The sequence below is a fragment of the Echinops telfairi genome, unplaced genomic scaffold (assembly GCF_000313985.2).
Source record: "Echinops telfairi isolate 266 unplaced genomic scaffold, ASM31398v2 ScPeMD7_5868;HRSCAF=6743_1, whole genome shotgun sequence".
Classification (NCBI taxonomy): domain Eukaryota; kingdom Metazoa; phylum Chordata; class Mammalia; order Afrosoricida; family Tenrecidae; genus Echinops; species Echinops telfairi.
Window position 1 is genome coordinate 5795499 of NW_022109768.1, and position 15153 is coordinate 5810651.

General features: G+C 53.5%; 1 protein-coding gene across 1 annotated transcript in view; it reads right to left on the reverse strand.

Annotated features, from left to right (window-relative positions):
• The window catches only part of FHIP1A (FHF complex subunit HOOK interacting protein 1A), a 240037-nt gene that overhangs the window by 8389 nt on the left and 216495 nt on the right, over positions 1–15153 (reverse strand). Inside the window, exons 9-10 of the mRNA XM_045295804.1 lie at positions 10167–10357; positions 5671–6747 (exon numbers count right to left, since the gene is read on the reverse strand). Coding sequence (XP_045151739.1) covers positions 5671–6747; positions 10167–10357 — 1268 coding nt within the window. The remainder of the gene's footprint in view (positions 1–5670; positions 6748–10166; positions 10358–15153) is intronic.

Here is a 15153-nt window from a genome sequence, read left to right on the forward strand (position 1 = left end):
CACCTAGAGGCCGCCCCAGATCACCCCCCAGAAGCCAGCAGTCAACTGCAGAGTGGATTCTGACTCAGACCCTGTAAGACAGCAGTTCTCAACCGGTGGGTCTTGACCCCTTGGGGGTCGAACGACCCTTTCACAGGGTCGCCCAGGTCATAACAGTAGCAAAGTGACAGTGATGAAGTAGTAAGGAAACTAATGTTCTGCTTCCTCACGACAGGAGGAACTGCACGAAAGGGTGGCGGCATGAGGAAGTTGAGAACGCTGCTGTAAGAGGACGGAGCCTGCCTCCCTGGGGAGCCCAGAGCGGACTGCAACATCGGTCCCTCTCGGGGCACTCATGGGTTCCAGTGCTGGCCCCTCCGTGAGCACTGACCACTGCCCCACGAGGCTCCTTGTGCACACGTGCTCACCCACAGCCACCCCACAGGACAAACGTTTCTGATCATGGGAGGACTCCGCGGCAGTTCGGAATGCCGCCGCGGGGGTGTGGGGACCGTGGAGGGTCTGTTTCTTGCTCTTCTCCTGGGAGGGCGACGCGTAACCTCGACATCCACAAAACAATTCCTTTTCCAGAATGTCCGAGATGACCCTACGACCACCCAGTCCTGTGCTTCACGTCCCTCCCTCCCCGCCCTCCCAGCACCCTCATCCTGGACCCCAGCCCGCTTCCAGCCCCTAGGATGAAGGCCCCCAGAAGTGGGGCCTCCTCAGAAACACCTCTGAATTCAGACCCCCACCCGTCCCCATCAGCTCTGTCTTGGCTCAGAACCTCCTCACTTCTTTCTGGACCCTATTTTCATTGAGATGGATTGATGGACAGATAGATGGATGGATACAAAAAGTATCAAGATCACCAATTAAAACAGAAGCCGCCTCTTTGTAGGCAATAGGTTCCAGCCTGTTCCCCCAGAAATGCCGAGTCCTTGGTGTGTGACCAACCGTGGCCCTTTTAGGTATGAAGTCGCTGACGACGACTGGGCAGTCTGTCATTCCCCGGTGCACACGGCTGTGAGCGCCGGCGCCAGACCTGGAATTCAGCCTCCCGTCACAGAGCGGCTGCTCCGCACCAGGCACCACCGTGGCCCAGGGCAGGGTACATCCGTCTGGCTACTCCCATGCAGGCGCTGGTGTGCCTGCTCTCCACACTGCTCTGCACCCAGCTTGTAGGCATGGTCCTTCAGTCGCCCTGCCAGAAGACCCACGCTGCCTCGTTCTCAGCACCATGAGCTCCTCCGTTGCTCTGCGTGGCCTTTGCTGATCTCATCCCCCCCACCCCCACCCCTGGGCAATGGGATTGCGTCTGTCTTTTTGTTCCTAAGAGCAGCCCTGGTGGCATGGTGGTTACACGCAGGGCTGCTACCCGCAGAGTCAGCCGTTCAAAATCACCAGTCGCTCTGTGGAAGACGGATGAGGGGCTCCACCCTCGTGGAGTTACAGTCTCAGAAAGCCCCACAGGCAGTTAGTTCCCCGTCCTCCAGGGTCGCTGGGAGTTGGAAGTGACCCGTCAGCAGTGAGTTTGGTTGGGTTTTGACAAGTCTGTGGAGATCTTCCTGGCACCAGCGTCCCTCCTGGCCACCAGGGCAACCCCGCCATGCACAGACCCTGTCACAACGTGACTCCCCGGCGGCGAGGGCCCCATTCTTCAGCTGGGCCCAGACCCACTGCCCTCGAGTCGATGCCGACTCACGGCGACCCTACAGAGTAGAAGGGCCCCTGGGTTTCCGAGACTGCTAACTCTATGAGAGTGGAAAGCCTCATCGTTCTTCCACAGGGCGGCTAGTGGTTTTGAACTGCTGACCTTGTGATTAGCAGCCCAACACGGAACCATACACCACCAGGACTCCTAACCAAAGGTTCCCACCAAAACAAAAAAAACCTGGCATCAACCAAAATTTTCTTACCGCTTTCCCCACCTCCCGGCCCCCAAGCTCCACGCTGCAGGCATTCAAAGGGGAAGGGACAGAAACAACTCTGCCGACAAGTTGAATTTGATGCTCGCTCGGCACCCCTTTGTGTGGCAGAGGGAGCTGCCGTGCCCCAGAGGGTTTTCAAAAGCGGGATCTCAGGCCTGTCTTGCGAGGCATTTCTGGGTGCACTGAAGCCCCAACCTTTTGGTGAGCAGCTGCGCGGGCTGATTGTTTTCAGCCCCAGGGACTCCGCTCCAGACATTCTTCCCACAAGCGCCCCGCGCCCCTCAATGTCTGCCCTCCTGGTGACTCGTCCTCCTGCCATCCCTGCTACTTTCACTCTGACCTGGGAGTTCCAGCCAACTGCTCGATGCCCCAACACTACAGAGCCTTTCCAAAGCCCTCCCGGGGGCTCCATAGGGCTCTCCTTCTGAGCAGCCTGGCCTTGGGACAATCTGTGAATTTGTTTTTGTGTCCTTAGTACTTAGCACAAGCCAAACGGATGGCCACAGGAGTCACAGTGACCCCATGGGACAGAGGGGAACTGTCCCCACAGGGGGTTCGAGGTACAATCTTTCCAGAAGTGGACTGCCACGTCTTTCTCCCACAGAGTGGCTTGCGAGTTTGGTGAGCAGCGGAGGGCTCACCACGTGAGACCACAGTTCTTAGTCCCTAGCATACCCACTGCCAGCTCCTAGTAGCCCTACGTAAGGTGTCCAAGAGGGTCAAGCTTTCCAAAGTAGACAGCCTCCATCTTGGTCCAGAGTGGCTGGTGGGTTTGAACCACCAATCTGGCAGTTGCCAATCCATCACCTGACCCACAGTCCCACCAGGCCTCCTTAATAATTAGTACTCAACCCAAACTCACTGCCATCGAGCCAATGCCGGCTCATAGCAACCCCTGTGGGTTTCCGAGACTCTGACTGTTGACGGGAGAAAGGCCAGTCTTTCTCCCAAGGAGCTGCTGGTGGTTTCAAACTGCTGACCATGCAGATCGACACCCAACTCATAACCACGACACCCCCAGGGCCCCCAGTAATTAAGACAGCACCTGCCCAATAGCAGTACAAGAATGCCAAATGCACGAGTAAACTTAAATAGAGCTCGACCGAATAGCTTGGATTCCCCACACAGAAGGCAGGTAAGCCCATGGCTACAGAAACGCTCAGAAGCTTGGAGGCCACAGAGCTCAGACCCAGAAAGTGAAAAGATGTTTCCCGAAGCTGTGTTCACATCTCCGAGGAGGACAGGCACCAGGTTTTAGGCAAAATGATCTATCTGTATCAAAGACAGACATTATGTTTTGTCAGTTCTCAGGTGCACCACATGCAAAAGACTGTTATTTCATATGGTGATGTCTGCACTGTATTGGGTGGCGTTGCCCTGAGCGACACCGTTTCCTCAATTTACATGTTTGTCAGGCTCGCAGCGCCCGTCCAAGGCAGCCGGCTTCATTAGCCATGGGTCGTCCTGCGGCCCTCGCATGGTGGGTGGGGGACACGGGGCAGGCCCTCAGCAGGGCTGCCATTCCTAGGTTACTCTCCTAAGGAGCCCTGGTGGTATAGTGTTTAGGCATTGGGCTGCTAACAAGGTCAGCAGTTCAAAACCACCAGCCACACCTTGGGAGAAAGACAGGCTTTTTACTCCCGCAAAGAATTACGGTCTCAGGCTTTTTACTCCCACAAAGAATTACAACTCACAGGGGAGTTGCCCTATAGCAGTGGTTCTCAACCTTCCTAATGCCACGACCCTTTAATACAGTTCTTCATGTATGGTGACCCCAGATGTAGGCAGATGGATAGAAGAGCGGTGTCTTGGTTTCTAAGACCATCAGAAATACGGTCTTGGGCGATCCCTGGGAAACGGTAGTTCAACCCCCAAAGGAGTCGCGACCCACAGGTTGAGAACCGCTGCCCGATAGGGTCGCTGTGAGTTGGCATTGACTTGATGGCAGTGAGTTTGATTTGGGGAGGTTGGTTCCTCCTGGAGAGGTGCTAACGGCTAACATACTCAACTGCTACCTGAAAGGTTGGCAGTTCTAATCCACCAAGAGGCTCATCAGAAGAAAGGCCTGGTTGTTGATCTGGAAAATCACCCACTGTCCCCACTGCTGCCAGGTTCAAGACTCAGCTTGGTGCTGCTGTAACTAGCTCCGCACCTCCTCCCATCAGCCAGATTCGTTCCCCCCACCGCCACCCAACCCTTACTTACCTGGTTCCTTCAAATGGAGAAAGCAAGATTATGTAATCCTGTTACTTCTGACTGACTTGGCAGATTGAATGCTAATGAAAAGGCATTTACACTGAAGTGTTATCTCCACGAGAATCTCAAGCCCTTTCATTTCATTTAAAGGGGTTCTCCCAGGTTCAACAAGTGTTCCGGCATCAGTGAACAGACAAGTAACTGCCGGGGAGGAGGTGGCCACGCCCCTGAGATCACATCGGAGGCTACAGGGCTGGACTGGATGGACAGTGATGACGCCAGTCACGTCCAGGTGGTCACAGATGGTGGAAGCCTGTTCCCGGCAGAGAGCACAACATCTCTGCCCTCAGGACCAGAGGATCCCAGAGGCCCAAGGCACACGCTCAGTGGGCAAGCACGGGAGTCAGCCTTGGGCCTAGGCCCGTCCCTCATCTGTCCTTCCAGAACCTCTCCTTGCTACCTGAACTCTACTGTGGGAGGGGTGGGCGGGCAGCATGCCACCTTCCCTGTGCACAGGGAACCCTCTGCACCAGGATCTGCAGGTTCAGATGCTGCAGTTCAGTCGTGATACTTTCTAACACAAATTCCTCAGCCCCGGTTTTAAACCCACTTGCCTGCCATCCTTTCCTCCTACATGACGACCACCATTGGCGGTGGGGGGCCCCTGGAACGCACCCAGGCTTTACGGAGAGCGATGAGTTTATGCGGACTGCTCTACTCAGGACTAAAGATGTTGTGGTGACCTGAAAGGAGCGCTCAGGCAAAGGCAGAGCCACCTCATGCATTCAGGGAGTGCCTACTGAGCACCTACTCGAGGCTCCGATCACTATGCTGGGGATAAAGCCGACAAGAAGCCACCATCCCCACCCTCACGGAGCGGAGCGCGTGGTCTAGTTGGGGAGAACCACACCACACCAAACTCGTTGCCTTCAAGTCAATTCCAACCCATGGCTACGCTACAGGACACGGGAGAACTGCTCCTGTGGGTTTCTCAGACGGTAACTCTTTACGGGGGTAGAACACCTTTCTTGCTCCCTGGGGGCTGGCTGGTGGTTTTGAACTGCTGACCTTTTAGTTAGGAGCCCAACATGTAACCACGATGACACCAGGGCTCCTAGTTGGGAAGGAAAACATTATTTTAAAACAGCAACACATGGAAAGTGCTAGCTGTAGGCATACTGGTCACTTGTTGGGCTGCGATCTGCAAGGCCGGCGATTCGAAACCACCAGCCGCCCAGCAGAAGAAAGAGGAGGCTTACAGTTACAGTCTCGGCAACTCACAGTTCTACCCTCTGCCAGAGCGTGGCCGGGAGTCGGAATTGGCTGGAAGGCACTGAGCTTTCAGTGTGGGTGGGGGAGTGAGTTTAGAGAGTTTGCTGAGCAAACAAGACAGTCGTTGCAAAGAGTGACAGTGTATAATTAAACGGAAATCAAACCACTTCTCTTTACCCTTGACAAGAAATGTTTCCCCCTCGGTGAGCTGACAATGGGGCTCACTCCTCCACTTTCCTGAGCCGACCTGCACAAACCCTTTGGAAAGCGCAAAGCAATGTAAGGCGGTCACCTGTGAACGGGGCGCCCTGAGTCCTCGCGGGGTGGTGACTGGCCCCGGCAGTCTCCTCTCTGGCCCCAAACGGGGAAGGCGTGGTCTCGGCAGGAGTTTCTGCCAGCAGAGAGTCAAAGTCATCCTCATCCTCGTCTAGATCCTTCTTCCCCGCCTCCTCTTCCTCCTCCTCGTCTGCCCGGGTCTCTCCTCCCTTCTCCTCGCCCTCCTGTGTGCCAAGCAGGGGGTCGGGGAGAGTCTGTTCCATCAAGCCTTCTGTGCCCGAATCCAGCTCTTTAATGATTTGGTCGTACTGGGCAATGAGGTCTTCGCTCTCCGGGTCCAGCGCAGGCAGCCCTGCATGGAGCTCGGCCTCACAGGCAGGTGCGTCAGGGCCCACTTCTGCAGGGGCGTCCTCATGGGGGCGCTCCTGAGGCATGGTCTCCATCAGGTCCAAGCTGGCCTTGGCGTGCTCCTGTCCTGGGTCTGCTTCGGGCTGGGGGCTGGGGAGCGGGCCGTTGTGGACGGGGGCGCGCTGGTCCTCGGTCTGGGCTGAGGCCGGGGCTTCCCCGGGGTCCTCGCAGTCCTTGTCTGCACACAGCCGGTACACCATCACGTCATCCTGGAAGTCCAGCTCCTCGATGTACGACCCTTTGAAGAGCTGGATGGCGCTCTTCTTCATCTCCTGGATGTGTCTGGGGGGATCGATGGGCGCCGGGGGGGTTCCGGGTGAGTTCGCGTCGGCCCCCGAGGAGATGCCCGTGTCATAGCTATCATCCCACTCCAGCTCCGTCTGGCCCTTGTCCTTTCCGGGGGCCGGCTGCGTGCTTGGCTTACTGGGGAGTGGGTACTGGAGCATCCACACGGGGAGGGCGGGGTTCCTGCTACCCTCCTCGCAGAGGCTCCGGAGGAAGGTCTCGGGGTCAGGGGAGTCCCCGTCGTAGAGGGCGGACCAGACGCGGCAGTCCCGCATGCAGTGCAGGATGTTGGTGTGGGCCTCCCAGAGGTACTGCAGGTAGCTGATGTCCAGGGCTTTGCCGTACTCCACGATGCAGGCCGACGGGGATGAGGTGGCGGGCAGTGGCGGCGCCTCGGGCCCTGCAGGGGAAAGCAGCAACAGTGAGGAGGAGCCCCGGACTCTGACCGGGGTGCCAGGACAAACAGCGTGGACCACAGGGGACTCACTCAGCTTCGGAGACTGGCTCACCAGGGACCTGTCTGACCAAGTGATTTCTGAAGTAACAAGGGGCTAGATTCTCCAAAGCCGAGAAAGAAAAGGTAGGAATGGTAACTCTGCACAGATAGAAACTAGGCATCCCCGTGCTCGCCTGTCAAATGAACAGTTGGCAGTTAAAGTCTAGCCACCCAGGGGTGACTTGGAAGAAAGGCCTGGCAAACAAATCGGTCGCTGAAAGCTCTGTAGAGCCCACTTCTCTGGCACACGGGGGTACCCAAAGTTGGCCTGGCCTGGCACATAATGGTGACGGGGAAATGGAAATGTTAACAAGCAACCCAGGGGGCTAGATCCCGGCTACGGAGACCACAGCTGCTGTCCGGCAGCGGCCCCTGGCAGATCCTCGCCAAGTTGGGTGTGTCTTTCTGTACGGAAGTCAGGGTGGGAGCATCTATGAAGACAGCAGCTGGGTTCACAATGACCTGGGGCACAGACCGGGGTGTAGTGGGGTGCAAGGAAATGGGGAATTCACAGCAATGGGGACAAGAGGGAAGAAAATGTTCCAAAGTTGATTGCGATGAATATACAACCCTTCTGAATATGATTGAACCACGGAACTGCATGATGTGCTAATTATATCTCAAACTACTACAAGGAAAAAAATTGCTAAGCATGGCAGCCCCTCGGTTGTTGGGTTCCACTGGGTGGCAGACCTGGTGGACTGCAGTGCCCACCGTCGTAGAGGTCATGGTTAAAGGGCTTTTTAAAGGGCTTGGCCAGTAAAAGACCTAGAATCCATGTTGGCAGTTGAGGTTTTTTAAAAAACAGAAACAACCCCCTTGGGGTCTTACTAATGACGACTAATTCATTCTGCCTACCTAGCAGGAACGCTGATGGTGTAGAGCCGTGGTTCTCAACCTTCCTAAGGCCACCACCTTTACACAGTTCCTCATGTGGTGGTGACCGCCCCCCCACCCCAAGCAGAAACTCATTTTTGTTGCTACTTCATAACTGTCATTTTGCTACTGTTAGGAATTGGGCGACCCCTGTGAAAGGGTCATTCAACCCCCAAAGAGGTCTCAATCCACAGGTTGAGAACCGCTGGTGTGGAGGGTGACAGGTTGGGCTGCTGTGAAGCAGCCGTTGGCAACTACCAGCTGCTCCCTGGGAGGCAGACGGGCTCTCTGCTCCCAAAAGGAGTCCCGGTCTTGGAAACCCCCAGGGGCAGTTTTACCCTGTCTTACAGGGTTGCTATGACCTGGCACAGACTCCAAGACTATGCGGGTTTTTTTAGTTTGGCCTCCTTGGAGACTCCTGGGATGCTGGTAAGTAGTCCTTTTAACACAGTAGTGTTTCCTGTGTTACTAAAGCACCTCTGACTGCTTCTGATATTAAAAGAGCTCATTCTCAATACCGAGATGAATATGAAAACATCTGCACTTAATTTGACATTTTCCCTACGAGAACTTCTTCAGACAAGGAATACTACAGGTGCTGCAGGTGTCAGCGGCCACTGAGCTGACCCTGACTCATGGTGACCCAAGTGTGCAGAATAGAGTTGGACACCGATGAGTTTGCAGGGCTGTGACCTTCCAGGAGGCAGATCTGAGGCCTGTCCAAGATTGGGTGAATCTGACTCACAGTGACCCAGAGGACGGAGGAGAACTGTGTCACAGGGTTTCCTAGTGTCAGGCTGCTAATCACAGGTCAGCAGTTCGAATCCAAGAGCCGGTCTGTGGGAGAAAGATGAGGCGCTTGCTCCGATGCAGACCTACAGCCTCATCGAGCCACGGTGACGGCTCTTCCCTGTCCTACAGGGATTCTCTGGGTCAGAATAGCTTTCTTGGTTGCTGTTGTTATTAACCTTTACGAGAATACAGAGCAGAGAACCGGGCCTTTCCTCCCACAGTGCAGCTGGGGAGAGCCAACTGCTAGCAGCCAGGCATGTCAGCACTGCCCCCAGGCTCCCCAGGTTGCCAGGGAGCAGAGGCTGGTAAGCGAGGTGGCCGAGGGCACCACTGCACAAAGAGCACAGGAGGGTCGCAGCCCCTCTGTGGACTGACTCCTTCTGAGAGGCCCTCATTAGGCGAGCTGAGTAAATTAGATATCATTGCCATTTAAGAAATTCCTAGTTTTATAACAATATTGGAGAGAATATCAAAAGGTATTGCTACTAGGATTCCAGGCCACGCCTGCAAGGGCGTGTTATAAATAAGACATGCTTCCATGTGTCTCTGGGATCGGTGGATGGCGACAGACAAGCGGCCGCCATCATGGGCTTGTCTTAACCTAGTTAGGGTGCCTTCAGGAAAAGACAAAGGTCCGATCCAAACAGCGGCCTCCACAGGGTCAGCTGGGCCAGTTACATCCAAGGCGGAGCCATCAGCTCTGACGGCTCTTTTTGACAGTTTTCGGGGGCCTCTCCGAGGATAACCTGGATAGATTTTCTCAAAGGAGGGCTTTTTCGGAAGAAGTTTTTTCAAAAAACACTGAAAATGGCACTGTTGAGGGAGAATTCCAGGAAAGTTTTGCAGCACTGAGGAACTGGTGTCCGGGCTCAAAGCACACTGAGAAGAAAGATAACTTGAGTCGCTTAAAGATACCAAAACTGCTGTTTTTATGTTATCAACGCGTGCAGATTTTTTCTGGAAGGGCAGGAGCGGTGGGAACACAGCCTTCATAAGCACATAGCCCTAGGTGGCGGAGATGTCAAGAAAAACAGCTTCACATTTGCTGTCCATGCTTAATAAAGGTACCTATGATTTTATACTTTCTGACTTACCCTGGTATTGTGATAGACAAGCCAGTCACAAACATGTCATTTGGGAACTGAAAGTGAGGGCTAATTTTATATTAGCTTTAGCCCCCCCCCCCCACCATCACCACCCCGCCCCTTCCCCTATTCTGTTTCAGAGATGCGCTGGCACGTGTTTTCAGTCACTGAGAGGGCTGCTAGGACGCACCTTAATACAGAGATCTGGGAGCGCTAACCATGTACTTCACCTGCCACTGATTGCAAAGTGTCTACAACTCCTGATGATACATCCATGACCCCAACTGTTCACTGCTCTCACGTCAATCCCGGCTCACCGCATCCTTACAAGACAGACTAGAACTGCCCCTGTACGTTTCTGTAGCTCCTTGCAGATATACAATGACTCATCTTTCTCCTGAGGAGCAGCTGGTGGTTTTGAACTACTGACCTTGCAGTTAGCAGCCCAACGAGCAACCACTATACCGCCAGGGCTCCTACTAGTCATTTATGACAGAAATGGGACTCACTGCATTATCTCCTGCCTACTGAAGAGTCCGACAGCCCAGAGAGCCGGGCTTAGGCACCCACCTGCGCTCTCATGCACACACTTGGACCAGAGGATGAAATCCCGCTCTTGGTGGCCCAGTGTCAGAGTGATGCCGCTGGAGCAGCAGACCGGGGTCAGGGCCAGCAGCTTGGCCGCAGACACGGAGTAGCAGTCTCTCTCCTTCACAGCCCACCGCTGACTCAGCATCATGTGGTTGCAGGGGATCAGATACCTGGAACAGAAAGAGCCTACATCAGTCTTTGCAACCATCATTTCCTGCTAGGGCCCTCTGGAAGCATGATCAGGGCCCGTCAGCCCTCCTCACCCATCCCAGGTAGACAGCAGGCTTCACCCTGTGACTGAAAGTGTGTCAAAGACTTTAAGTCCATTCTCTTCCAATTCCATCTGTCCACAAACTTTGCCAAGTCCCCTGGTATTAAAGCTGCACCCCCATGTTCGTCGCAGCACTGTTCTCAATTGCAAGAAGATGGCAATGACTCCCATGCCCACCAGCAATAGAATGCATAAGGAAACTGGTCCACATGCACCATGGATTTCTCTGCATTGTTCCAAACAACGGTGACACCATAACACACTGCAGGGCATGAATGCAATGGACCTGCTGAGTGGAATTGGTCAGGAAAGGTCAAAGGAGTACTGGCAGTATAGTGGTTATGTGTTGGGCTGTGAACCAAAAGGTCAGCAGTTTGAAACTGCCACCCAGAGAAATTTGAGGATTTCTACTCCCTGGAGACCCACAGGGGCAGCTCTGCCCTGATCTATAGGGTCACTATGAGTCAGAATCAATTCAATGGCAGTGAGTATTATGGGGATGTGGGGGGCGGACAAGATAAAAAATTTTCACCCCCAAAGGAGCAGACTTTGGTCAAGCAGTGGGCTAGAGTGTTGATGGGTGTTAACTTGGTCAGAGTGGAAGATAATAATAGCCCATAAGGGAGAGAAGAGAAATCAGGGAGCAGGTGAAGGGTAAACTATTAGGGGGGTTCATTAGCAGCTTAAACTATTATATACAAAATTAGATATAAAATATAAATTCCTACCTACGTTATAATTAAAAAAATACTATATGGAAAAGAAAAGAAAAAAAGCACCGTGACCTTGGATCACAATGATGTAGGCATTTGGCTCAAGAGAGGGCGCTCCCGGAAGAGGGCCCTACACCCACAGCTCTGTTGTTTGCTAACCGGGAGCTGTGGCTCCCAGTGGGCACAGAGAGGCCACGGCTGCAGCAAGAGCCTAAGGACCACTTCTCAGAGGCAGCCTGGGTGTGCATGAGGAAACAGAAACACGGCGGCCGAGGGCGCACCCGTGGGCACGGCCCCAGACCACACGAGCAGCTTCCGGCTGGAGGTTGGTGTCGTTAAGCACAGTGAGCAGTCGCACCCCGAGCACGTTGCTGGGCTGCACAGGGAGAATAAGGTGGTCTCAGAGAGAGTGGGAAAGAAATGTGGCGCAAAGCTCAAATGATTTAACCAAGCCAGACAAACTGGAACAAAAGAGAAGAGAGGACCCCCGAGTTGACTGCATGAATCTGGAACCGAGGCTACATGCCAAGATCACCTTGACGTGGAATAGCTGAGGGACACACAGACTATGACCTAGAACCAGGCTGGTGGCCCTCTTCGAAGCCAGAAGATCGATAATGATTCACAAGTAAAGATGAGAAGATAAGGGGGTGCGGAGACCCAGAGTCCTGGACGGGGAACCAACGGAGCTGGGACCGAGGATGCTGACGCCTCGTGATCGGTGCGGTGCACGCAGTGTCGCTGAACAAGATGGGTGGAGATGGTTGAATGGGAACATTCTACAATGTTCTATGAAAGCATTCACCCAAAGCCCAATAACACATTATTCTAAAAAAGGCAAAGAAAAGATGCTATGATGATGGATTTGGTAGAATAGATAAAATGTACTTTCCCAGCTTAGCTTGGGGCCTGTGGACCTCCCGTTGCCTCCCACGCTGCCTGTTGAGCCCAATGAGGAAACCTGGGTGCATGTTAGTGACCCACCCGCAAAAGCCCACCAGGCAGAAGGAGATTTCATTCTCTCCAGGCAACTTTATGCAAACAGCTTTAAAAACACTTCCCAGGTAGGAAATGACTAACTTGCCATTTAACCTTTAGTTCTTTAAAAAAAAAAAAAAAATCAAGCCGTTGCTCAAGGACTCTGGCTATCTCGTGCAGTGAAGATTTTATTTGCCTGTTTGTCCAGGCTGACAAGTTGATCCCAACTCCTGGCAGCCTCCTATGTGCTGAGCAGGAGTTTTCAAAAGCCCACTGCCACGCCTTTGCTTTCACCCACGGGGCCTACGGGTGGATTCAAATCACCAACCTTTGGATTCATAGTCAGGCACATGACAGCTTGCTTTACCCAGGGGAGATGCAGAAAGCCAATCAGCCAGCAAAGCAAGCCCACAGCCATCGGGTCAATTCCAACTTATATCAATCTATATAGGTCAAAGCAGAACTGCTATGCAGGGCCCTGAAGACTACCAGACATCTCATCTTTCGTAGGTTTGAACGGTTGACCAGGCTGATGCCTAGCCTAGAGCACCACTAGGTCTCCTTAGGGGGCCCTTCCTCTCCCTATGTCCTCGGCGTGTACACCACACACTTTAAGCCTAAACTGTTACCACTACGATCCAGACATCCCGCCAGATGGCTGATGGGATAGGATTTTCTTCGTTTAGTTTCAAGAACGTCAAAGGCTGTCAGGTCTAAAGGGCAGACAGGGTGGTATGGGAATAAGAGGGGGTCTGCGCTAATTCTTGGACTAGCTTCAGGGACTTGAATTTGATCCTTATTAAAACAGAGATGGATGTTGAGGGCAGAGAATGAAGGAGATCTTCTCAGGAGAATCTCTGCAAGAAAGAAGTTTTGTGATCATCAACGGAGCAGGGCAAAGAGGAAGGTGGTTTCGTGCTACCTGTGATCATTAGCAATTATGCCGACTAGACAGGAGTCAGGGGAGGAGCAGAGCTCAACCCACCCATTGCATGGCAGCCGGATGACAGCCCCCTCCTTGGCCTCCTATCAGAGTCCAATTCTTTGGCCCTTCCCCTTCTGCAGTAGCTGGGCCTGGCATCGGGATCCTCCCTCTCCTGTTGCATCGTGTGTTGATCCCAGGAGCTGTCAGCAGACTACTGATGGGGGACTCACTCCAGATTTTGGACCTCTGCCCCCCAAATACTATGCTGAATGAAGCCAGTCATTCACACAAGGCCAAATGCTGTATGATCCCACTTGGATGAAATGTCTAAGGAAGAAGGCAAGTCTATAGAGATCACAGTTTATCTATCCACGGTTACCAGGGGCGGGAGGGTAGGGCAGAGGAAGAGGGAGAGAAAGGGAGAGGGAGACGCTGTGCTGGGGACACTGAGCTTCTGTCTCATGATGGAGAGATCAAGGAGCAAATAAGGAAGACAGTGGAGCATACCTTGAACACAGTGCATGTCCCTGAACTGCAGAGGTGGATGTTGCTGAAATGCCAAATATTTTGTGACACAGATTATTTACCATGTTTTTGTTTTTAATCAGAAGAGAAGAAAACAAAACAGAATGATGCTGGGGCAGGAGGCTGTGCATGGACGCGACACAGCTCTGACCCACAGGCACCCCAGCCCCTGCCTGCCTTCTTAGGAGGCCGGCTGGTCCAGCAAGGAGAGGCCGAGCCAGCGCAGAGGGAGGAGCAGGAAAGAGGAGGAGGAAGCTGTGGAATATGTTGGTGGTGGAGTGTATGTATGTATGTATGTCTCTGTCACTCCCGCCAAACAGGGTGTATAAAACACTAACAGAGGGGACTGGTCCGTGTTCGTTGTCACTCTCCTGATGATGAGGATGAGCCATTTCAGAAGCAAGAACAGAGAGAAATCCCAGGACCACCAGGAGAAAAGCCAGCAGCGAAACATGTCTGAGATCTCCTTCTGATGTGGCAAAGGCAGAGAGCAGAGGCTGCAGCTCAGAGGCCAGGGACAGAGCAAAGGAGCCAGTCTGAGACCAGAGGTCGGGGCAAGGAGACTAGGAGACAGAGCAGGCGAACAGCACCAGGACTGCAGGGCTGGGAGGCAGAACAGCAGGCTGCTTTCCTGGCACACAGCGAGGGGGGCCAGGGGACCACGCAGCTGAGAGGCTGAGGACCGGCAGAGACTTGCTGTTGCCGGAGGAGAGGTGTTGCTGTGGACCAATGACTATCCTCACTGCTTACTGATCCTGACTTGTGACCATTTATTAACTTCCCTAATAACCCCCTTAATCGTGAGTAGTACCTATGAGATCCCTGTGGCCAACAGAGCAGATTATTGAGCCTAGCAGAAAAGTAGAGTGCCGTGGGAGAAACAGCTGTCCCAGAACAGGGGAAAGGAAGATGGAGGATGGAGGCCTGTCTGACCTCTGCCTGGTGGCCATCGGCCTAGGGCTGCACGGAGATGGGTGCTCCTGCTCCCTGCGGAGCCAGAGAAGTCAGACACGGCCCCCAGGCCGTTTTCACAATGCTGCTGTGGCACCCGGGCTGACAGATCCACGAAGACTCCTCCCTTGGAGACGGACCCTGCAAGTGCCAGCTGACAGTGCAGGGCACTGGGGCTTTCAGGAGGCAGCCGGAGTGAGCTCCAGACCCGTCTGGGGTTGTTGACATGGATGCTTCTGTCCTCACAGGCTGGTAAGGACCGGGGACATTCACAGCAAACAGGAGTCACTGGATCCTTATTTTGATCCTTAATTATTTAAGAAATAAATGGCTTCGATGCTTTTTATATAGTGCAAGAGCCCCATGAGTGTTTGCAGCTCCAGTCAAGCACATTTCATTCTTCAAGTTGATAGACATAGATTTCTACTCTGTTTTAGGTACATTTCAAGGGGGGCAGTGGGAGGTGGGGGGTGGGGGAGAACACAGGGTCAAACCCAATAAAGTTGTTTATCAAATATCACCTGTGAGTAGCTTGAATGTTTCCTTTATTTTTTTTAAAAAATAAATCACTTTATTGGGGGCTCATACAACTCTTATCACAAT